Source organism: Anoplopoma fimbria, chromosome 18 (genome assembly GCF_027596085.1).
Source record: "Anoplopoma fimbria isolate UVic2021 breed Golden Eagle Sablefish chromosome 18, Afim_UVic_2022, whole genome shotgun sequence".
NCBI classification, from domain to species: domain Eukaryota; kingdom Metazoa; phylum Chordata; class Actinopteri; order Perciformes; family Anoplopomatidae; genus Anoplopoma; species Anoplopoma fimbria.
In genome coordinates this window covers 10,313,833-10,339,699 of record NC_072466.1, presented here as the reverse complement: position 1 = coordinate 10,339,699, position 25,867 = coordinate 10,313,833, and the positions used below count along the sequence as shown (strand labels likewise).

The window sequence follows — 25,867 nt, the reverse complement described above, 5'->3', positions numbered from 1 at the left end:
GTGTGTAGCAGTCGCAGCTGCATCGGAAAAAATGATTCGCTTTTTCACTTCAGCTTTCTCTCATCTGACCTCATCGCAATTAAAGTATATAAAGAGATTAATTAACAAAAAAACGTGCAGTAAGTTGGTTGATTATTACTTTTATGTGTTGCGAGATGTGCACAAAAATATTATCACTGAACTGAGATTCTGTTGAAGACTTGCGCTGTATGATATATGAGATATGATGTGCCAATCAAAGCTGTTATCAACCTACATCCCCGCTTTCAATTTTTACGATGTAGATGATACAGGTGAGCGTGATTGTAGATGATGCCGATGTTGTTTATTTAGTTTGCACTCAATCATCACCCTGAGAACAAGTTTTACAAGCATGGGACGTGGTACAGAACTACTTTTGCTTTCCATGCCGTGTTGATATTTTTCATGTTTTTGCTGTGTCATTGTAATGAAAAACACAGTACTTGTACAAGTTCTCAAAGTTTGTAATACTGTTAAGCCATCTCTTGTTTTTCACACAGGTGGTATGTTTGTAATACTGATAAATGTTTCTATATTTAAAATGTCTACAGAAAAAAATAATTTATACATTTTGAAACTGTCCTCAAGATACTTGTCAAAGAGCAGTGTGTTTGGTTTTTGGGTAACTTTTAAGCTAACTTGAAGTCCACTGTATCCTCTTGAAAATATTCAGTTGTAAAAGTAACCAATGATTAGTTGCTTCTTGTAATGAGATTATACATGTTTCAATTTTGCTTAAATCTTGCATTATAAACTTAAGTAGTTTATTTGAGGTTAAGTTTCTTAGTTCTTTATCTATAAGAATGCAAATTATTTCAAAGTACAAGACTATACAGTACACAGTGCAATTGTATTGTATTTCCAAATGTTTTTAGTCTATTATAGTGTAAGTTGTTAAATGATTTTAACTAGTGTAAAATATACGAGGGTGCCACCTGTTGAACACTGTCAAATCTAGAGTGAAATAGGCCTTTATGTTTTGGGCAAGCTGAACAATGCTGTAAAATAAAACTATTTATATTAAGAAGACTGATTACTGCTTACAACAGCCTGAAAACTGGGTTGCCATTAGGTTCAACTGCAAAAATCGTAAAACCGTACAAAGCTCAATATTAACTGAAATCAATGTTTCCAAAATATATTTTGTTGGCAATCAGGGATCCTTAAGAGCTTTTTTTTAAGGCATCTCAAGCGATATTATAGAGCTTAAAGTCCTCCTGTACTCAAAAATGCTTTTTGCTGATTGTTCTTTCACTTGGATGTTTGAGCTTCACTGTCTGCATTTGACAGTAAAAGGCTTTTTTCATATTCAGCTGAAGAGGTTATCTTAAAACCCACTTTAAGATGTCGACGTATTAGCATGATTGAGTAACATAATAACTAGATTTAATCCAATAATTAACTTCCACATATGTGATGGAAACTTGAACCCTCCGGCACATCAAATATTTGCCAGATTTTCTTTTCAATTAGTTAATTGGACTTTTTCTCTCAAGAAAAAAAAAATAACATAGGAGAAATAATTACTCATAGCCCAGATTTGAGGGAAATATCTTTTTTAAGGTGTCTTCTATCACACACAATTTAGCAGACAATGGATACTTGTTTCTTTGTGAAAAAAACAGAAATCACACACACACACACACACACACACACACACACACACACACACACAAGGCCAAGTGTCTTTTGGTTGATGGTCGGTCTACCTGATGGTAAACAAACTTTACATGACAAAGTTTGGGGAGCTTTCTGTGAACATGAAAAGGGTTACTGTCACCCGCAGCGGCACGAGGAAGCTTGATCACCGAGTTTATTGCATTTCCGGGTCCTATGACTTATCAGGTGATTGTTGAGCTGCAGCAGGAGGAGGAGGAGGAGGAGGAGGATAAGGAGAAAAGGGGTGAGACAATTCATTTCTGTTGCATCTGGCCCCACAGCCCTCTGACACAACCCACTCCAACGACACACAGCAGATCCGCGCACAGGAAGCACACATGAGCTAGAAAGCAGAAGCTGCCTGAGTTCAGAGAAAAAAAAGTTGTCAGAGAGTCAGTCAGTCAGCATGGCCGGGGGCTCGGTGTTTGAGTGCAAGGAGTACTTGTTCAAAGTGCTGGTCATCGGGGAGTTGGGCGTCGGGAAAACGAGCATCATCAAACGCTACGTTCACCAGCTTTCTCCCAGCACTACAGGGCGACGATCGGAGTCGACTTTGCGCTCAAAGTCATCAACTGGGACAGCAAAACGCTGGTCAGGTTACAGCTGTGGGACATCGCAGGTAAGGACACGCTGCTTCACTTCCATTTGAGGTGGATGTATCGTGAGTGGATGCCATGCCCAACTTTTGGGTGCGACGCGCGTAAAAGTTTCACTTTCACACGCCGCTTTGGCAAAGAGTTTATCATGATGAGATGAGACATTTAATGGTGGCCAAAAGTTGTGCACGCTAAAGTGTTTAAATGAACAACATGACACGTGTGAAATTCCCACGGGTTCATAGGGGTTTCCAGCTGAAAAGACCGGTTGATCACGTCTCCTCGTTGTCTCTTCCACTCCGTGATCACTGCAGCTCATAATTGTCAGCGGAATGTAGGTCACGTTGTTATTACCGACTGAGCCCCGCCCCCCCCTCCTCCATGAAACTCACTATAATATGCATTTCATTCTGTGTCATGTGTGAAATTCAAATTTCCTTGCCCCATGTGACCCCCGTGCGTTTATGGAAGGATTTCAGTTCAGTGCGTCCCAGCAGCTTGAGTAAGCAAGCCCCACAGAAACCCAAGCAGTGCCAATAAAAAAAAGTTCCTCTCACATGCAGGCAGTTCTACTCTTAAGTAATAATATCACACTGCAAACAGAGGGTCTGAGTGTGGCACGCTCCAGAGGACAGGTGAGGGAGGAAGTGAGAGGAAGACAAACCAGCAAACAGAAAACAGACAGATGCAGGCTCTCTACAGTCCTATATGATGTCCCATTAGTCTCTCTCTCTCTCTCTCTCTCTCTCTCTCTCTCTCTCTCTCTCTCTCTTCATGTTGGATCCGGATTATCTTCATAGCGAAACATATTTCTCACATTAGGGCTTGTGAAATCATATAAACTGTAACTCATAAGGCAGATTTACAGTGGATATTTTTATGTTGGGTGGAAAGAGATCACATGGCTTCAAGGCTCTTTTATGTGTGTGTATGTGTGAGTGAGTGTGTGTGTGTGTGTTAGGATGCTCTCGTGGCAAAGGGTCCAAGGATTGTGCCTGCTTTTCTTTAGTTGCTGTAGTTATAAATGGTAATTTTCATGACAGTTTATGAATGCAAAGTGTATGTGTTTTTGTCCAGTTCCCTAAAAAAACAATCATTGTCTCAGATGTCAAGAGGAGCAGAAGCAGCAGTTAATCATTCTCTCAGAATGGGGAATTGAAGAGAGGACTGTGGTTGAAGGATTGTCTCTGTGTAAAGAATTTGTCATTGTTGATTCATCAAATTATGTTCTCAATTCATGTATTGATTCTCAGGTCTATTAAATGTCAGAAAATAGGGAATAGAGGACTTCACGAATCCCCAAACTGGAGTTGACATATTTAATTTGCTTGTTTTGTCTGGCTCAGAGGCCAAAACCCTAAATATTCAGTTTGTTATCATAAAAAAACAAGCAAATATTCGCTTTTGAGAACCTGGAACTAAGTACTACTACAAACTACTTGAAAATACCCCCCCAAAAAAGTAATTGATAATCAAATTGTTTTGGCTATCAAACATTTATTTTCAGCTGGTTGCTCTTAAAATCTTGCTACTTTGATGCAGATAAATTAAATACATTGTTACCAAGCTCTTTTTTTTTTTTTTTTTTTTTGTTTCCAGCTGGAAACATTTTGATGTTTGTCTGAGGTGGGATGATAAAATGACTATTAATTATTACGTATACTGTCATAAAGATTGCACTTTGTGCTCACACAATATGGTCCATTTTCTCTTTAAGTAGAAGTAAACCACGCCCTCATGTTGATTGGCTCATAGCAACCCAGGGATTTAAAATTAATCCTTTTCTGTACCTGACTCCAAGTCATGGGTTTCCAGAGTTGATGCACATGCCAGAGCTGGAGATACTCGGGTAAACAGCGTAGGAAAACTCCATTTTTTCCCAAATATGCAAGATGGTTGAAAGTCACCACGTGCAAGTGATTAAGCACCACATGCGCTGCAGAGAATAGGGACTGTTTACTAGTACATGCTGTTTAGATAGACCTTGCCTGAAGTGGAAGTTACATGTTCTTTCTTCCTCATGCTGTAAAATGTTTTATTGCCTGAGTTCAACCATCCATTATGTTTAACTGCTTGTCCTGATCAGGGTCACGGGGGGAGGGGGCTGGAGCAATACCTTCATACCCATTTGATGTTTTATTCATACGTTTGAACGTCACCATGGATGCGCAGGTCCATCCTCTCCTTCAATCAAACAAACCTCATATGCTAAGACAGATCAGGACAGATGGTCAGAGTACTGCTGTCTTTATATTTATTACGTAGCTTACAGCGGTGACAGAAAGGGGGTGGACAGTTCGATGTGTGTGTGTGTGTGTGTGTTGGGTTGTTACAGACTGATTGGCAGTGTAGGCTACTTCCCCGCTGTCACTTGGGCCCTGCCAACACAAGCTCAGTTTGCAGGGGCATCTGTGACCGAGTGCAAGGGAAGGCCGTCCGCCTGTCACAGCCAGACAGCACTCGATCAGAGGATCTGCATGAGTAAATAAAACACTGACGCACACACACACACACACACACACACACACACACACACACACACACACACACACACACACACACACACTTAGATAGACTGATAGGGTAGAGATAAAGGGAATGCGCTTGCACAGATTAGGTTAACCAAACATGCACACACACTGTGACCAGAAAGAAAGTTTGAGGTTTGATGACACAGATACTAAAACCTTATTATTCACACCTACAGCGCGGCCTGAAGACATTTCTCGGCTAAAATAACTAACATAACGTGGGCGTGAAAGCGCAAAAGCTGGAGGTATATTTGTCAAGTCATTAAGACCAGCCATTAAGCCATTTAATCGTGCAGAAAAGGAGGAGGAATTATCCTCATGGCAACGCTAAGAGCAACTTCCGGGTTGCGTTGACTTTTACCAACCATACTAATGATTACAGTCTGGGAGGAATGATGGTAATCAGAGGCTTGTACGAGATGGTTACACCATGGAAGTCACCGCGTGAAGGTTGAAGCTCTACCACCCCTTTTCATCCAGAATTGCTAGTGTCTCCTGGGTTTGTCGATGCCAGCGGACAGGATGATTACCACCATGGCATAGTGTAAAAAAAGCCTGCACCTTGTAGGACAAAACGCTCCTGTTGGAGCAGGTGGTCGCACATTAACAGGATGTTTGAAGTGGCTTCCATCACAGTACTAACCGACTGTACTGTTTCGGAAAACCCAATTTACATTGACTCCTGACACCAACATTAAGAACACACTCTTTTTCTCACTCAAACGCTGCCATTTTCCGCAATTCCACACATTCTGTTTTATTTATTTATTTTTCTGATTTTTATGTAACATTGGCCTTTGTGTAAAATACTGGATGAGTTTACTTTTTTTAAGCTTCTGAAAATCCTGTTCACACCAAGGCCACAAAACCTGTGGCAAAGTAGACATGATTTGATTTAAGGGGTCACAAACCTAAAAGGTTAGAGGAAGAGGTTAACCCTCTGAGACACGCTGGATCGTATACGATCCCAGCCGACATTACTGTCATTAAGAGTCTGAAGTGGTCTCAGTATTAAAGCTAGTGAAGATACTGGGCTCATATGAAACAATATGACCTAATAAATCCATTGGTACTTTCCATGTCATAGTTTTTCTGGAAGTGGTAAAAGATAATCGGCAGTAATAATTTACACAAATTACACAACAAAGAGGGTGGAAACCCCTTAAAGAGATCACGTCTGACTGGGTCACATTGATCACTATAAGCGGACATAACAAAAAAAAGTATTTTTTATGCAGATTACTATTCTAATATTGCATGAATATACAGTAATGACGTGGACAGCTTCACTATTTACTGATTTTTATTGACTGACATTGGGACTACTTTCTATCACTATAAGCAAATAATTTAAACAGTTTGTATAGGAATGAGTCTGTACCAAGCTTTTGTATCCATATAAGCTGTTTCCACTGTGTTAGTATTTTTTTTTTGCCTAATTCCTGCAACCTTGTGCCAAAGCTTTACGTTGATCAGCCCCACTAACACTGTCGGTTGAAGGGGAAACAAGGGTCATATCGTACCACTTAAAGTTGGGGATTTTCTGTTCAGTTCTAAAGGCCGTTGTAAGCTGTAGTAAGTTCTCACATGCTACTCAGTGGAATTTGAACGTGCCAGTCATGTGTTGCTCAGTCTCTCCTTTGCAGCTCGTGCTGAAGACTACCTTAATGACTGGGGCCTGTGTTGTCTTTATTTTAGTTGTTGGGAGGGCGTGTGGGGAAGTTTCACAGCCAGTTGTCTCCTAACAGACCGAGACTGCTGCTGTTGCTACTGCCATGTCTGGCTTGGACAGTTTCTATGGTAACCCACCCACAGGATAGCAATATGTATGACCGTAGAGGAAACTGGGGTTGCTAGGGCTATGGATAATGATGAGACTTTTATTTCTGTTTCTCCCACACAAACAGAGATGATACAGTTGCTGTAACTAAACACATTCTTTTTAATTATGTTGCTCTGTAACTGCAGATTTCTGAAGATTTCACGTGTTGATACCTAATCGTACTTGAGGTCAGCAGTGTGGTAGATTGAAGTGAATTGTCCACATTTAAATCCTATGGAATTCCACAATAGTTTACTGTCTTTCTTTAGGGACAGATTCCGACGTATACTTCTCTTTAATTTGTAGGCATGTTGAGCGTTTGAGGCAGCAGCACACGTCTTTGTTCTCTCTGCAGTCTCATGCTCCTCTGTGGCATTCAGTGAGTAAATACTCCATTGTTCACACAGCTCATTCCATTCCTGTATTTACTGCTGATTGGGTTAGCAGCATATGACAGTCATTAACGCTTTTTGCATAATTTAGATTTGTCCTTTATTTATATGTAGATTGGGTCATTGAATTTCCATGTTTGGTTTGCTGATTCAAGCTACTATACTATATATGGGAGGATTTAATGTTTAGCTTTGTCATACATAATAAGGCACAATATATAAAATAACAATCACATTTTTATCTAAATTGCAATATCTGTTAAAATTGAAATGTGAGTCAAAATACCATTTTGAAATAAATACTGTCGTGCCGTGAGATGTCTTGTCCCACACATATTCTACAGACTTGAAAAAAAAATCTTTGTTTTGTACAGATCCCCCAAAGAATCACACCATAATGAACTAAAAATAACAAGTTCCTGTCGTATCAGAAATCATATCGCAATTGCTATATCGGTAAAAATAATCACAATGATATACTTTTTTAAATTGTTCATCCCTATCACATAATAGCAAACTGAATATTTTTGTATTTTGGACAATTGGTCAGCACCTTTATACAAATTATATGGCATTTTTTGACAACTTTGTGTATCTTGCTGATGTGTACAAAGTGATCAATGATCATTTAAAAGAGATATCACCTTAGATTATGGGAACACAACTAGGAAACTAACAGGTTTTCCTACTTGTGACTACAGCACAGATCTACAGAGAGTGCAGATGAGCCTTCTCTATTAGAGCAATACACTTGGTGCTCACTACCAAGTTATATAAGAGAGTGCACAAGCTTTTCTGTTTTTAAAATTCAAGATGAACTTGAATAAAATGAAGCAAATCCTGTACCCATCACACATAAACACAGGCGGTGGACGTGTCTTGTGTTGTTGTTGTTGTGGCTGCTGATGTTGTTGTTCTATATGTACATAACTGTCTCGTAGTTGTGTTTTTATAGTACAGTGTTTTCTGAACAGAGATGTTATTCTCGGGTTGTTGCCAAAAGAATACATATCTAAATTAGTTTATAGCTAACTCTTGTACAACTAGGAAGCTTTGCACGGTCCCTGTCAACTAAATAAATAATAATATTAATAAAAAACTCATGACAAACATTATATAGACAAAAGGGATTATTTAATTAATAGAGACAATAGTCTATACTTTTCTTATTGTCAACAAACCCAATGAAATAATCAAAGCTGACAATAAAATTATCCTTCTACCATCTTCTGTGAATCAAAAGCCTGATAAAACGTATTCCTCTGTGCCAAAGAAGTCTGTTGTTGACCAAAAAATATTTCAAAACACATCCATGAGACACGACATTGCAGTGAGTGGCCTGTTCATTTGATTGTGATGAACATGTAGGACTTTAGTTTATTTGAAGTAATTTCCACAGTTACATGGATGCTAGCGGTCCAAATCCGCATCTGAAAATAGTCCCCAACATATATATGTTGTTTACTCATGTTTCAGTATTGATTGCTAAACACTGCAGTGCCCAGCTGTTTTAGAAAATTATTTGGACTTGAAATGAAAGTATATATTCGTAACCTGTTTTTGCGGATTTATATCAGTACGAACTTGTGGTTTCGGGGCTGTGTGCCATAAACTGAATGGAGCTGTAGTAAATTATTGGGAGACAGGCTAAAGCAATGTTGTTTTCTGTCTTTCCATGTGATTTTTTTTTTTTTTTTTTTTGTTGACAATTACAAAAGTATAGAATATTACCAGCACCAACATGATGCACACTGATTCACACACTCATTCAACAAAGAGGGCTTTTGTTTAGCAAAGCACGGTCACAAAGCAAGGTTTAGTCAATGCAGCTGAATGATTATCAGGACTTCCTTATGACAGGTCAGGCATAATGGGCTTTGCTGTCATCTAATATAAGTGACTTCTGTGTGGAAACCCAGCCCCTTATCAATACCCCAAGTAACCAATTACACCATGCCGCAGTCAGGTGTGTGCGTGTATGGGCACATGTGCAACTGCAATCACATGATGATATTGATTGCTTTAGTCCCCCCATACACATCTTTTCCACCCAGCCGCTTCTCCCCAAGGAGAAGTGAGGTTACGACCCCAAACTGGATGTGCTCGCACATCGACCCATCTATAAGGACTGGAAGTGTCAGAAAATCAAACGAAGTGTTTAATGTAGATAATGACATGGTGGCTCCTCAAGTGTTTTCCTCAGTTAGTATAAATGAACAATCATACTTATTCTCAAGGTTAAGTAACTTATTTTTTAATAAAAAAGAGTCAGAAAATATGAGTGGCAGAGCGCATGTGTGTACACGACAAGCATTCTTAAAGCAAGTCAGTGTTTGCTGGCCAACCTTGCAAGTCTGTACTTAATTTGTAACACTATTCCAAGGTGAGTTGGCAAAAAAATATATTGTCCAGAGCTATTTCAGCTATTTTCTCATCAGTGTTCCATATTTTCATCAGCACAAAAGTTGGTAAATAACGGGTCTGCTCACCTGTCCTTGCTGCTCTGTTCTTGGTGAACCAGGATTTTGTTTAGCTGAATAAATCATTGAATACTGTATTTTTCACCTCTGATGAATACTCAGGCTCTCTATTCTGGCTAAACCTTATTCTGGGCTGAGTCAGACTTTGCAAATGAAGAAAAAGAAGACGCGTGCCTTTTAAAATGATTACGCTATTATTTCTTTCTATATCCTGCCATTGCCTCCGCTCTGCTAAATGTGTGAGCTCTACAAGGCCTGGAAATAAAAGCCTTTTTTCAGTCTATCGGCTCTTTATCCCACTGTGTCGTGTCTCTGGTGAATTCACCTGGGGTTATATCAGCTAAAATTAGACTCTCAATTATGAGCAATTACCGTCAGGCCTGTAGGCCCCACAGTGTATTCACTCTCTCGCTCACACCCGCACTGCGCCACGCCATTCCAGATCTTTGCGTGGTTGGGTAAGAACCAACAGTAAAGTGAAAGTATGCTGGGAGAAGCTGTGCTCACTGTTCCTCAATCCTGTTCTTGGTTCATTTTATCACTCTAACTCAGCTCAAGGGGTTGGAAATTGTCTAATACACTGTCGAATTAAGTTTGCCCTGTAGGCTTTCTTAAATTGGAGCAGTGTACCAAAAATGTGTGCTAAATCTGTCAAATGCTATCACAAGTCATTTGAAACCTGATATTATTGCAGAGACTGAATCCAAGTGTAAGTTAAATGACCAGGTGCTTCAAAGGCACAACATGTCATACATGTCATCCAACATAAAGAGGAGTTAGCTCAACCAAAAAACAGCTCGAAACACTTGATTGTAATCTGATCTGTAGTTTAGACTACAGAACTAAATCTGACTTGTATATGTCTTTGGATGCTGCTATAGGTGTGTTCAAATCTTAAAACTAAAAGAGACCTATATTTTTAGTTAGTCTTGGAAAATCTGGATCTTGTGCAATAGAACTGATGATGGCACACAAACGCTCATAAACAGGAACCATATTTGGAAGCTTTCGCAAGATCTCTTGTGTGTGATAAACTACTTTTTATGAGAAGAAACTACACTGCTGACCCACCAGCTTTGAATGTGAAACTGCTTTTTGTTGTATGTGGACAAAAAGTTCTGCCTGACTGTCTGAAAAATAGTAGATGTCATGTTAACCCTGATCAAACAGCTTTCTGTCTGAATATTTTTTTATTCGCATTTGCAACCCAGACTGTCTTGGTCACAGATTATGATCAAAGTTTCAGCCTGTGCATGCTTGTTCTCAGTTCTTCTTTCGAATGAACCAATGTTTATTCCAGTTACTAAGTAACCGGTTTTGGTTTTATTTTGAGCAACCAACTTATCTGTGCACCACAGTGGTTATAACAGGATGAGTCTGGTAATACTTCTTATATAATCAACTAATCCATAAAAAAACCAAAACCAACATGAATTAATCCCAATAATAAGTATTGTTGGTATATCCAAAGCATGATGCTAGCTCTGTGCCATAGACCAACATTGTTGTTCAAAACTATTTAAAACACATCAATTTAACTTGTTTCATTATTACATTGAACCTCACCCATGACTGCAAATAGTCCCCAACGAATCCACTATTTACTCCTATATGAGTAGTGTTTGTTAAAACTACTGTGCCCAGCTGTTTAAGTAAATATTTGTAGTCCATCTTTTAAACAGGATGAGGAAACAGATCAAATCAGCTTGTAGGCTTAGAGCAACATACAGGCTAGAGAAACTTGAAAGAATCAAGAGATGGATTAACACATTGTTGGTTTGGTTTTTTTCATGGAATTTGTTGACAATAAGAAAAATACAGAATATCGTCAGCCTTATCCTTTAAATTTAGGATGTGTCTTTTTTCCGAGGAACACTACAAGCCAGAAGTTATCAGAGTGGTTAAAGTTTGAGGCAGTCACTGTTGTTAATTCTCATACACAGCAAAAAAACATTAGTGCTGCACAAAAGCAAAGGGAAGTTTAATGATGGAATGAAAAATGGAGAAGGGCTCGGCTGCTTCTTATGATTATAGATTTAATTGAAGCATAGGAGGCAGAAATCATGGGATCTTTTTATCAGATAGGAATGCTTGAAAGTGTGACGTCAGCCAACTTGACTAGTCGTACCTTTCGCCAGTTGAACTGCTGATTATAGATTCACTTCCCTCCAATCAGGTTCTGTGCTTCACAGCTCAGTGCACACTTATGCAAAGGTGAAGTGATGTGAGCAGTCAAGAAGGTACGTCAGAGCGTTGCTCCTGGAATTTTTTTTTCTCACCTCAAGAGTCTTTCGGCTGCACGGTGGTGTAGTGGTTAGCACTGTCGCCTCACAGCAAGAGGGGCCCGGGTTCAATTCCCGGGCCAGACAACCTTCTGTGTGGAGTTTGCATGTTCTCCCCGTGTCAGTGTGGGTTCTCTCCGGGTTCTCCGGCTTCCTCCCACAGTCCAAAGACATGCAGGTTAGGTTAATTGATGACTCTGAAATTGCCCGTAGGTGTGAATGTGAGTGGTTGTCTGTCTCTATATGTCTGCCCTGTGACAGGCTGTCCAGGGTGTACCCTGCCTTCGCCCATTGACAGCTGGGATCAGCTCCAGCACCCCCGTGACCCTTAACTGGATAAGCGGTTACGGAAGATGGATGGATGGACAAAGAACTTTTACTTTGTGTTGATTTGGCAGTCACTTTGGACAAGAGCAGTTGTGTTTCTGAGCACCAGGGTCCCTTTAGAAAACCTCTCGTGTCACTTGAGTCTGCCCGCACAGTCCTCGTCCTGGTTCTCCCGTGCCTCCCTTCCCTCCAGCGAGCCCAGCAATACGGTCTGGGCCTCCAGCAGCATAGTGTCGCAGTTGGCTCCCAGCTGGGAGAGGCCGAGAAATGAGGCTCGTCTCTGCTCCTGGCCGCAGGAGGCATTTGAGTTTTAGAGCTTTGCACCTGGCAGGCTAAAAGGTGCAGCAAAGTCGGATCTGGGTTTGTCGGCGGTTGGCTCGTCTCTGCCGGAGGCCGCACTGGAGACTGAGCTGAAGGTGTTTTCTGTTGAACCTGCGTCACTTTTTCTAATTTCAGACAGAATCCGGCTGGTGGCGCTGATTAAGAGCATTAAGAAAACCTATATAGAAATATCCAATCTAACTGATGGTCTTGTTTGCTTGTGTAGGCCAGATAGAGGGATCAGTATTACATTGAGACTGTTTCATAACCAGTTAAAAGTACCGCACATAATTTTTAAAGTATGGAAATTACCATGAAAATCTGGAATAGTTAGTTATTAAACCCTAGATCTACTGTGTCTGTAGTTGTTTTCCATGATGTGATGGCATCTTAAATAAACTTGAATGCATTTCAAATACAAAATATAAATACATCTCTAATTGATTTATTTAAGAGGTTGGTGTGACGTGAATACAATCAGTAGATTTAAGAGAAGTATTTAACAAACGTGGCCAGAGAAGACCTCAGATTGATAATGACACCAAATATCCTGCTGGTGATTCCCCTCTCTTTGCCTTTGTGAAATGATCATCTCAGAGAACGACTACAGAGAAAGGGCTTATTATCATGGCAGATTACTTCTGCCATTCTCTGTGTGGATAGGGAAGTTGGCAAATTAGGGGAAGTAGGTCGGATTTTTTAGCCACATTTAGAGGAGGAAAATTATTGAGCTCTCACAGAGTTCTGACAAAATGGAGAAAGAAATGATCAGTTTAATTAGGGTTGTGGGGATTGGATCCAGGTGATAAATGGAGATGTTGGACTTTAAAAGATTTCAGTTAAAAAGACTGAGGTCACATTGGACAGTGGGAGGGACGGTTCCATGGGACTTGCTGATGGTAAATCCGTTTGTATAATAAAAGCAGCCAGCTGCTCATGAATTTTGTTCATTTTGTATCTTAAAAACATTTTAAAAAAGCAGCGCATTGTTCATGAGAAAGGTTCATATTGATTTCAGGAGTTTGAGCAACCTTTTCACTGTGTAAGAGGTTTCTAGTGTTCCTGTCACCTGCACAGCGGTATTTGCATAATTTAGGATTTAGCTCTTGAAAGAACATTTTAGTAAATGCGTATATCATCAAAATTATTATTATTATTTTTTTTAATGAAATTCAGTCTCCGAGCAGAGTCTCTCCTGGTGCTGAGCTAAAACCTTGAGCTGATGTGTTTTCAGAGAGGCTAGAGTCAAGTACAAAAGATAAACAATCACTATAGTAGTCTTCTAGATCAGGGAGTGATGGGATGGGGAAAATGAATGGGGTTTGAGGTAATTGCACTGAGATCTTCTGGGTTAACATGTCTGATGTTGGTGTAAGCCATGACATGTTGCACCCTTGAGCGGTAGGTTGGTGTTTAATGACACAGCTTAAGGTTCTTTTTACTCATCTAACTTTTAGCTGCATTGTAAAAATGCAAGTATTCCACTAAATTCTCCTCCTATCCACTCAGGTCAGGAACGATTTGGGAACATGACGCGAGTGTACTACAAGGAGGCTGTGGGGGCATTCGTGGTGTTCGATGTGACAAGGGGCTCCACGTTTGAGGCGGTGTCTAAATGGAAGCATGACCTGGACAGCAAGGTGAAGCTGGCTAATGGCAACCCCATCCCCTCAGTGCTGCTCGCCAATAAATGTGACCAGAAGAAAGATAGCTCGAACAACACGGCCCTAATGGACCATTTCTGCAAAGAGACTGGCTTTCTGGGCTGGTTTGAAACTTCAGCTAAGGTGAGCGATCAGTACGTTAAAAGGAGAAGCTATTGGTTGCATTTATGTGTAAAATAGATCCACACACATTTACATACATTATTATTTATATCTGTTTAACAGGCTTTTTTCCATAAATATACTCTCCGATGTTTCTCGTGTTTTTATTTTTGGTTACTTTACATTTCAACAGCATGAAATTACCAAAGTTGGAGCTTATAAATGCTAGCTGAAATATCTTGCATAATGAGGATACATTTAGAGCTCCCTGACATTCTTGAAAAATCTTATTTTACTCAACTTGACTTGAGTATGCGGACAAATCAGATGTGATAGGAGCTTTGAAATGCCCACACAGTCCAGTCAAAATAAGAGGAGCCATTGTGATTTTAATGCCGGACATTTTTCCATTTAACAGAATGACTTGTTCACTTCCCATAACAGGAAATCCTCCAGGCCCCATTGTGAATGGTGAAATCATACTGGTTTCACTGTGGCAATTGTGAAATAGCTACATGAAGTAGACACTCACTCAACAGTTATTCAAATTAGTATTTTATTGATCCGAAATACAGTGTTAGGAATGGCAGGTTGTAGATAATTGGTATAAGAATTAAATTAAGACTATAAATCTTTGAAGCTTTGCCAAATGACTGAAGTTGTCTTTTTACATTATGTTAATGAGACGGTTTGAAATTTGCACTTTTTTGTCCTGCTGTCTTTTCCATTCATGCACAACAGCTATGGACATTTATCTTTCCAACCAGTGACATGTATTAGCCAGCTGGTAGGGTACGGTACCGCATGACATTGACTGATGTTGTAGCCCAGAGCTTTGAAGGTTACAGCGGTGGGGCTCTGAAAGATAATGTTCGGTTGTGATTCTTCTAAACTTTGGACATGGTGTCACAGTTTTGGTGTTACTGTGTTCAAATGTTAACAATAGACTTTTGTACTTTTTGAGTATAATAGTCTTTTGTGAAGTGAGTTAATTAACATTGACTGTTTAGTCTGCAATGAAGGAATGAGTATTCATGTCATTTCTTAAAGTAGGAGTAGTAACACCACACTATAAACCTTCTACTCTGCAAGTAAAAGAGTCGGCTGTGAGCTGATTGCCTGCATTCATCGCTTGTTCTTGAGTTTGGATGGAGTGTGTTTTACGGAGCTTTAAAGCCCATTTGTGTCTAGACAAGGGTTTACCAATTATAGGTTGCATTCATTCAAAATACTTTTGGATAGTTTAATGTGTAAAAATCAACACATTTTGTAAATGAAACATATTTTGTAAAAAAAAAAAAGATACGTAGTAGTAGTAGTAGTAGTAGTAGCAGCTATGGCTTTTGAAATCTCTGTCCAAGTACCAAAAAATACACAGTACTTCGTAAATCTACTGATTGCGTTTACACAGCTGTTAGTCTTCGTTGGGAGGCGTGTCTGATGAATGTGCAAATCTCGATGCAATAATGTAAAACTCATCATCAGGTGTGTGAGAGCACGAAGGCTGACACAAACAAAAGGGTGCCAGCAGTCTTTGTGTGCCACCTCATGCTCAGTGAGAAATGACTTCCCTTTGATAGATGCAGCTGTGTCTGATGAGTGCTTGAATCACTGTAAAGTCAAATGTTCATCCTCTTAACTATGAGACTCCAGAGATAAGCCTCCTCACGTGTTCCCTCACCTCCTTTTGCCGTCACATTTGTGTCTTTTTCGAATACATCCTTATCCTTTTTAAGAAAAAATAAATGAGCCCAAAGATGCTTGCAAACAAACACTTCCATTTTGAGGAATGCTGTGATGGATTTTGGCAGCAGGAGTAAACTTCGTTAACTCATTCCAAATGTCCTTAGGCCCTGCAGCTATGTTGTTTGTGTGTGTGCGTGTGTGTGTGTGTGAGAGATGTGTGCAAAGCCTTTTTCTGAGTGCAATGAAGTGTTGTTGTTTTGTGTGCCTGTCACGCTGGTTATAAACTCAACCTACAACAATGTGTGATTGGATGCGAGTACCAATCTTTCTTTCAGTTTGAAGTGACAGAACAAATTCCTTTAGGTCGTACAAAATAATAATTCATAATAAACATATATATATATATAAACAGATATGGATTGTGGAAGATCAGGTTGTTAAAAGTTGAGGTGCTGTTAAATTTCTGTGGTCCTAATCAGCATTTGCTATAATGAAATTAACAACTAAGGCTATTTAATTAGGATGTTCATCTGGTTCTGATTGGTGCATGCCCTCTACTCATTAATAAATCAAAAGCGATATAGACCGTTCTCATAATCATGTTATTGTATTCACATGCACTTCCAATTAATTTACAGATTGGGACAGTAAATTTGGGCAAATAATATACCATGTTGCTTCTTGCCAGATTTTTAAATTATTTTCTAAATTGAAAAGCAATTAGATTTGTGTTGCTAATTTAATTCTTGTCTTTAGCAACTCGATAATTTTATTTCCAACAAGCAATTTTTAAATATATTTTTACCCCTTTACCCAGGATGCCCAGGCCTCTTTGTAAACATATTTGTTACTATAGAGCCCGGAGAATGGCCATTAATAATCATTACTTCTTCAACCCATGGGATGACAGTGTGAAGGACAAAAACAAATGGAATTCTTTTACCTTTTTCTCTGCTGGCTTCAGATCTCTGACAACCGTCTCTGTCTCTCAGCTGTTGCTTTATCAGGCTGGCTCATATAAAGTGGAAAAGTGAAAAGATGCATAAAAGCCTGTGATTCCTCCTACTAAATGTACTTTGGCAAGCTGAAACAAGGAAACAGATTAGTGTCTGAATAGTCACTAAGGTGTAAATGTACAATATTTTTTATAAACAAGTGACTTCACAGTAACTGTTCTTTTTATGTGGAAAAAAAACAATAAATATAATGTTTAAAAAATGTCTTATCACCACTCTGACGGACTGTTTTGACCTTTTCCTAGGACAACATCAACGTCGACGAGGCAGCGCGTTTCCTGGTAGAGAGTATCTTGGCAAACGACAAAGGTTTGCCGTATGAGGAGAGCAATGGAGACCGGATCAAACTGGACCAGGAGACTGTGGCTGCTGAGAGCAAGTCAGGCTGCTGTTGACACTGAATCCATTCAAATTAGCCATCCGCCTCCCTTTTGGCGAGGTCCAACCCGATCACCCGGCCTGTGGCTCTCAGCCCTCTACTGCGGCGTCTCTGAGGAATATGAATTCTTGGGTCTTCAAAGCTCCAGAATCTTCTCCTCTCTGCACTGATGCTTGTTTGACCTGCACCTCCAAGTGTTTCATCGTAGTTCTCCTGGCCAATTTTATCTTGATGTTGTCACAGCTTATGTCACCGTCTCTATCAAGCTGTTTCCTTCTTAGTCCCACACCGCTAAACTACAGCATCTTTACTATTGTTTTTTCCTCAGTGCATATTTCCTTGATTGTGTATTCCACCATCAACTATAAACCCCACCTAGCGCGCCACACGTTAACGCTGCTGCTCCTCCTGTTAACCTGACGGCCTTTAAAGCCCTGGACCAAACCTTGTCTGAGGAGGGGTGCAAGCTAAACTGGAATTGGTGAAACACAAGCTAGAAAACAACATGTAGCCTCTTAATTTCTGTCAATTTGCTCTATTCTCCTTCAGTGTCCTTGTTATTCCACATTTACCTGGGAAACAAGACACTTTATTGTTCAGTGTTGAAGCATTTCTTCAATTCACATACATGGACATTAATGACAATCATTCTTTTACAGCACACTGTTTGTGATTCCAGCTGTTCTTTAGACTACTGTATAAAACATAAGCAAACGGACCATGAAGTTAAGCATTATCAAAGTGTTATTGTATCTCCTATTGCTGTCATGAATTGTTGTCTTTATGCCATATTTTCTCTGACGTTATGTGCCATAATACAGTTTATGTTAGTTAGAGGGGAACACTTTTTGTTATTCACTCAAACATTTGCGAAGACACGGCAGACAATACAGTTTTTTCAGAAAAAACTCTATTAATGGTATTATATGAGACACACGTATGTAAATGTATGTGATTTAAGGTTTGTCTGTTTTTGTTTGTTTTTTATATGTTGGTTCATTTATTATGCAATTGGTTAGATAAAAAAACAGAATCAGACAGAGGACAACACCATATTGTACATCAGTGTTCAAATGAAATATGAAGGATTTTTTTAAACATTCAGATTAAGTTTACATGTGAAAATACGTTGAATATACAAGACCAAAATGGAATAAACATTTTAACAATTGTTTTTTGCTGTCTCTGTTGAAATGTATTCATGTAATTTATTTAAATGGGTTCATCTATCTATATATATATATATATATATATATAATATAACAAAACACTGGAACAATGTTGGTTTTGCTCAACATGCTTTATAATTTATTCAATCATATAACCTTCTGAGCTACAAGCTTTGTGAGGTGTCGGAAAATACAGGAAAAACATTTTGTTTCCCTGTGTGGATTTTATGTCCCAAGCAAATGTTTCAGATTGTATAATTGTTTTACCAGCACATAGACTTCTTGGATCAAGCCATTTGAGCTGGGATTATACTCCTATGAACACATTTCTTAAGTTATTAGCACGCTGCACAAGTAATAATGCTTGGTGCCGGTTCTTGGAACAGATTTCCAATTGCAGTGCTTTGGTATTGCCGTGCTGCTGCAGAACACTACAGAATGACAGTAGACATCAATCTGACTGCATTTGAAGAATGGCCGAGTGGTAACATTAATTTATATTTGAAAGCTGTCCTAAATGTTAGTCAACCTAATGAAAAGCACAGAATAATAGCCAATGATTAGGTCAATTGCTGTAATAAGACTTTCATAACAGATTCTACAGTACATAATTTAGCACTGTATAGTGTGCAGAGCAAGCACTGGCACAGTTGTTTCTATTTGAGTTACATAATGTTGGAGAAAATAAGGTGATAAGTTTCCCTCAAATTAACTTATGGCACAGTGTACAATAGATGAATTTGTATGTGTGAAAAGTATGAGTACTGTATGTGTGTGTGAGAGAGAGGGAGAGAGAGAGAGAAAGAAAGAGAGACAAACACACAGGACCATGTGATTCCACTCAAGAAACAGTGTGTGATAGTCATCAGACACTGAGCTCTCACCACTGCAGCTTGTGCTCTTTCACACACCTAACTGTTTTTCCAGACCAGGAATACAATGGTGGCTTGCCAGTTGTGTTGTGTGTAATCATTAATGCTGTGCCAATACTGAAAACGTATTTCAGCATGCATTTCAGAGAAAGTTGGCAATTTGACAGCATTGTGATGGATTGCTTTTCATCCAGAGTGTTGCCTATATTTCCTTATAAACTGTGCTCCAGTTGTCAGTGTTACAGTATATGTGTGTGCATCACCTTGAGGCACTACAATGCAATCCAATACCATTTCCTTCAGGAAAATGCACACTCTACTGTTACACTTTTATCAAAATGGTTCCAGAAAGGTATTGAATCAACTCTACAACACAGTTTGAGGCTATAATTTCAGTATATCTGTAAATAAATGACTGTATATGAGAAACTGTAAAGAAACAAGTGACGCAACAGCTCTAGACCCCGCCCACATTGAAGCCACGTTGCTTAGCAACGAGTCAACTCTTAAAGAGCACAACCAAACAAATGCACCTCTGGCACGCTACTCGACTTGTTCGGATCTTAGTGCAATGTCTAAGACACAGCCCAAGAAAAAGGAGTCCTCCTTAAGTAAAGTCTCTTTATCCGACCGACAGACTGAGTGAGTTTGGGTAATGATGTAATGAGCGTTAATTAAGGCCAGCTGTAGTTAGCGTGAGCAACACATCATCAATAAACTGAGTGAGCTAGCGGCTAATGTTAGCATTCAGGAAGCCTGCCGGCCGTGACGTCATCCTCGAACTGTGGCTGGTTTCACTGGGTTATGTAATAGAAAGATGTAAACAGCTAGCCAGAATGAGAGGGTAAACAAGTATTTGGTGGTTTTACTCCAGACTGAATCTCTGCCACTGAGCTGGTTAGTTTTGCTGCTAAATATTGACAAAAGGGAAGCCAAGAACAAATTAACATTAAGAGTGTGTGTGTGTCATCATTTCAGACCAGCGTCCCTAGCAGCCACTTCCTCTGAGAGCCTAGGAGGTTTATGGAGATGCAGATTTCCCATTTGGCCTGAGTGGAATGATGCAGAAGTCAACAAGGAGAAATGGGACTCAAGTAAAGGAGCTGAAGACGGAAAGACGACCAAGAATCACAATGCTGTAAATCTGGAGTTTAAATAATTTGATTTCCCATGAGCAACATATACTTTACACTGCATTGGAAAGTGGATATTTTGCCTCAAATCCACTTTAAGACTGACATTATGTTGATTATTTTTCATTGTACTTTATACAATACCAGTGAAAAGTTTGGACACACCTTCTCATTCAACTACTTTGAAGGATCTCAAATATAAAACATATTCTGGTTTGTTGAGCATTTGTTTGTTTACCACATAATTCCATATGCGTTCCTTCATAGTTTGGATGTCTTCAATATTAATCTACAATGGAGAAAAAAATAAAAATAAAGAAAAACCATTGAATGAGAAGGTGTGTCCGAACTTTTGACTGGTACTGTATATTACACTCACTATTGTTTGCTTTTGTCTGCAGCCATTTTTTGAAGATCCTGAGGGAAAAATTTCACTGCCTCCATCTATGAAAGTGCACTCCTGGAAGCGTCCTACAGAGTTCATTGTCAACAAGGTAACCTTCATGTTTCTATGTTAATGATATGGTTTCTGGTTAGTCTCTGGCTAGAACAATGACAGTTATCCCATGTCACTTTATAATGATAAAAGTGCTTTATGCTTGGACTGTGATGTATACCACACTATGTATGTGACAATAATAAACAGTAGCTAAATATGTGTCATACAGGTGTACACTTATAAGTGATTAAATAATTTCATCTCAAATGACATAACAAATTGATTATACTTTTTTATAAAGTAATGGTGAATATAATTTGCCATTCAAAAATACACATTTGTCTGTATGATTTCTTTAGAGCTGCTATTTTCTCCCCATATCACTTTTAATTGATTTATGTTGAATTTTGGATTGTTTGTCAGAAATAAAGAATCCCTTTTATGACAATATTGTCTTCCTATAGCCTTTTGTGGTCATTTGTCTATATTTACCATTTTGTAGATTAAATGACTAAAAGATTACATGGATTTACATAGACTAAATGATTCATCTTCTGATAAAAAAGTCTTGCAGCTATTAGATGTATTTACAAAGTGTATGTCTTTGCCACACAGTGTGGAATGTAGTTAAGCAAATCTGCTCTCTAGTTGCTTCCAATGAAGTTTAATTGCATCGCTCCACTTTTCAGTTACCCCCCTCTAAGTGCTATATGGAGCAATTACGGGAAGCTTCCTGCTTTTTGAATTAGTCCTTGACAGGTCACATGCTGCCTTTTCACTCAAGATGTCAAAAGCATTTCTTTAATTTCATAGAAGAGGAACACAAGTTAATCACAAAAGCAATCAGCCGTGCAGATGCAGGCACTGCGTCAGCTCTACTGTGAAACACTCTCTTCATCAGTCTATACCAGTCTGTATTTACAAAGCCAGTTTTAATTGTCAAAAAAAATGTAAAGTTTCGCTCTCACTTAGAGTTGCTGTGATGATGGGAGAAAACACAACCTACGATGACCTGCAGCTGAGCTCTCTTGCCATCATCTGACCCATTAATTTATTTTTAATTTGTAACTTAGTAGAGTCTATTAACTTGGTAGTGAATTATTCATCCCAGACACAGTCTTGGGAGTATCATGGCAAGGTGAGACCAGTTTAGGACCTGGGATGAGCAGAGAAGTGCTAAGCAGGTTACATATTCATGTCAATTTGGAAGACGTGACGCATGACAGAAATATTTTGAAAGCTGGTTGACCCCTGTGTTAATGCAGTGAATGATTTGGAGAGATTCTGCCACACACCGAACTTGAGTTTGTCAGTCAATCATCTGGCTGTGAAGGTGCTAAACTTCTCAGGGGAATGTTTCAGTCTGTGCCTTCAATAAAAACAATGATGTGCTTTATTTTAGAGTCTCACCGTTGTTGAAAATCAAGTGACCTTTGACCTAATCTCCCCCAATGATCATCTGATTTGCAGTGAGGTTAGTGTCAACTATTGTTTTCTACTTTTCTATGAAAGATTGCAATGACTTTTTGGTAAACAGTATTGATCAGCACTTGGATGGTGTAATTCAGATGTCAGACAGGGTAACGTTTGATTGACAGAAATGAATTAGGCTGGGGTAATGCCATGCCCTATTGATTTTGTAAATGATGGATCAGATAATTGAGGATTCGGGTAATAGATTTAAAGATTGTTCGGTATTTGTTAAACTCATGATTTATTTTGTCTCCCTTCTCTCCTCCATCTTCGCTCAAGCTGATGAGGTGGGTCATCAGTGAGATCTGTATTGTTTGGACGCTGCATAACCGCACAAATACAGAACATGATTGTTGGAGACCTTGGGAGCACATCTACTCGCTGTGTAAGGTGGCGAAAGGTCATGTGCCTCTCTACAACAACTATGGGAAATACGTGGTCAGACTCTATTGGATGGTGAGCCTGTGACACGCATGCACACAAACACCCATTCTCACATAGTCTTTTAAAATGTCGTTGTAGGTAACTCAAAAATGGTGATATCATTGCAGATGAAGTCAATGCTTCACAATACCTGAATTTGTTAATCAGACATTTTCAGAGGCACATTTGAGGCAATGGATGACATGAAATTGCATTGCATTGTAATGTTCAGAAGACCAAACCACATAGGATGCAGCAGATGCAAGGGGGATGGGGATGGACTGAGGGATGGATGGGGGAAGGGATGAGAAACTCAGAGCTCAAATCAATCAGTCTCACTACTGTGCCAAAAGTGGCCGGGCTTCATATAACCCCTGATGAATAGATAGATAAGGTTTTACCGGAGTTAACTGCTTCTCAGAGAGCAAGGCTCAAGTTGGGTATATATGCCTAGTAAGACCATGAGAGAGGGCACAACCCTGAGAGGGATTTGTACACTGCAATGTCAATCATATTGATTATATGCAATTGTAATGATTCTTTTTCTCATTTAAATAAAGCTCTTCATTGCATTGTGATACAGCTTTAAGTCGCTGGCCTGTGAGTTTCAATATGTGTGTTGCTTGCCACAGATCTCTAAGTAGGGGATAATACATCAATGTGTCCTTTCAGACAGGGAACTTCTTCCAGCACAACAATTTGGGTCAGCGAGAGAGAGAAAAAAGACAGAGCTAAAAATGATTGTGTTCTGTACCACTGTGACTCTTGACTGCCTTGACAAACAAGCATGACACGGTTGTAGGCAGCAGTCCCCGTGCCAACCATAGCACGCTAACAGATGGTTGTTGGGATGGCATTAAGCACCCAGCCCCCAACAGCCCCTCCCATTTCCTCGCCTGTTTCTGGATACTCGTTTTCTCCCCTGCTCATACGATTATATATTGTTCCTCACTGATTTTTTTTTTCTCCTTCACGCCGCTGTGAATATCCATTCCATTCTCATTTTGTCACCTTATTTTTCACAGTCCTACAACTCTGTCTCTCCATTCCTGCTTTTCTTCCTCTTTCCCCCTTTGAGTTTACCCAATCTGCAAACACATGGAGCTCCTCCTCGAGGTGATGGCTCGACAAAAACGTGGAAGAACAAGCAAGAAAAGGAAAGTGTGCTCGCCCACACTCTATCTAGTCCTGCTTTGATAGATAAGGAGAGGCACAGCTGTGAACAGTCAGTCAGATTATCACTTGCTTGTGCTGCTTCTTCCTACAAGCAGTGTGAAACTGCCCCAGATGGCCAGTAGACAGACCACTCCACAGACAGCATGTAACAAGCTCTGACACCAAACAGGATATGCAAGCATAAGGTAGCTAATGCTAGGAGAGGTGTTGGAATGTGAGGCCAATGGATCAGAGAGTTTGAGGTTAAGCTCCTCTTATTACCTTTTAAATCTAGTTGTATTCCACAACACCATCTACTGACTTTTGGTAAAGACTTTTACATGCAAATGGTTATAAAGTTAAATTTGGAAGGAATCTGGATATAACAAACTATACTAAACAATCAGTGAAACGTGTTAGCCTGCGTGAATTGGATCCTAGTAGAGAGATAACTACCAAAATCTTAGCACATTTGGAGGGGTTTGGGGTGTTTGAGGGAGCTGCCTTTGCGATCAGTATTGGCATTCATGTATTGGCAAATAAAAGTTTGAATCATAAGGTTGGGAAGGCTACGTAGTACACTTGTATGATTGTTATTGGATGTTACTAGTCAGCTGATAGCTGTCAATGAGACGATGATAGTACGCATGGATGAATCAGCTGATAGCTAACCAGCCGATGCCAGTGTTACTTCAGTACTCGTCCTGAAGGCAATGCTCCATTCTGGAGAACAAAACGTTCTTAGAACTACTATTTGATGTGCATTGATTGTTTTGCCATACGTTCACTCACTGTGTCTTTCTCCCTTGCTTTTAGGGTTGCTGGAGGAAGATAACAATAGATGATTCGATGCCATTTGATGAAGAAAACAACCTCCTTCTTCCTGTCTCCACCTGTCAGTCAGAGCTGTGGCCAATGTTGTTAGCCAAGGCTCTTATTAAAGTGGCCAACACAAAGTGAGTGACTGTACATTCCAGCTGAAACATACATAAATATCTTACTACTGCCATAAGGAGTTGGGAAACCCTAATAATAGTCTTAAGTAAGAGGGCTGAAGAAAAGACTCAAGCTTATTCCAAGTATGTTTACGCAATGCAGCCTGACCCTAATCAGACCACTGTAAAAAATAAAACACACACTATGCGTACTTACTCTGTATACTAACACTGTACACTAAGTAAAGTAGAATACAGGGTGATGCTATTGCCAAATTTCCAAATAATTATGGTGCAGTGATTCCTCTGTGATTCGCATGAACAAAATGTCATTTACTAACTGATTTTTAACGATATTTTGACCCTTCCAATTCAAAGACATTAATGAAAGCCACAGAGATTTATTTTAAAATCTAGTCAAGATCAGTGTTTTTGAAGATACAAAATGTGTACTTTCTATGTGAAGATACAGATGAGTAATGTCTACCTGTGCAGAGAATGAACCTCTCCTTGCTTTGTGACGGGCCAGTGGTGCATGCTTTAAGTACATGTATGTGCACGTGAGCGTGCCCCACTGGCTAGCTCACGGCTCCAAATGTCGTATCAAGCACCTTTTTAAATGCGGGTCTCTATGTTAACATGCTTAACAGAGTACGCTCTACTTTAAAGTTACTGAAGGAGAATTTTCAAAACAAATTGGGATTGAGGATGTTAATATCCTGGATTACACGTATGTGCATGTTGAACCTTACAGAGTGAGCTGAACTATTTCAAGCTCACACTCCTACACAAGAACACCCACAGAGTGAGTTTTGCTGACTAAGCCAAACCTTCACCTGACCTAATCTCTGCCTTGGGCTGTCTCGAATTTGGTGACAGACTGACACTGTGTGTGTCTATGATGGGGCAACGTGGCGTGTGTAAAGGTGGCTGTGTCCACATAAGATCGGGACATTAATGTTTCATCCAAGACAGGAAACAAAGGAGCCT

At 39.5% G+C, this 25,867-nt stretch overlaps 2 protein-coding genes across 2 annotated transcripts in view; both read left to right on the top strand.

Annotated features, from left to right (window-relative positions):
- The first annotated feature begins 1,890 nt into the window (after positions 1-1,890).
- rab32a (RAB32a, member RAS oncogene family) lies at positions 1,891-18,436 on the top strand. Its single transcript, XM_054618579.1, is given in 4 exon segments — positions 1,891-2,192; positions 2,195-2,299; positions 13,941-14,218; positions 17,145-18,436. Coding segments are annotated over 4 exon segments (639 nt in total). The 5' UTR covers positions 1,891-2,086; the 3' UTR covers positions 17,295-18,436.
- A 1,450-nt stretch (positions 18,437-19,886) lies between these two features.
- adgb (androglobin) overlaps positions 19,887-25,867 on the top strand; it is a 37,630-nt gene continuing 31,649 nt past the window's right edge. Inside the window, 6 exon segments of the mRNA XM_054618677.1 lie at positions 19,887-19,961; positions 20,298-20,457; positions 20,854-20,946; positions 22,294-22,365; positions 22,644-22,820; positions 24,759-24,898. Of these exon segments, the coding sequence (XP_054474652.1) occupies positions 19,891-19,961; positions 20,298-20,457; positions 20,854-20,946; positions 22,294-22,365; positions 22,644-22,820; positions 24,759-24,898 (713 nt within the window). The 5' untranslated portion in view covers positions 19,887-19,890.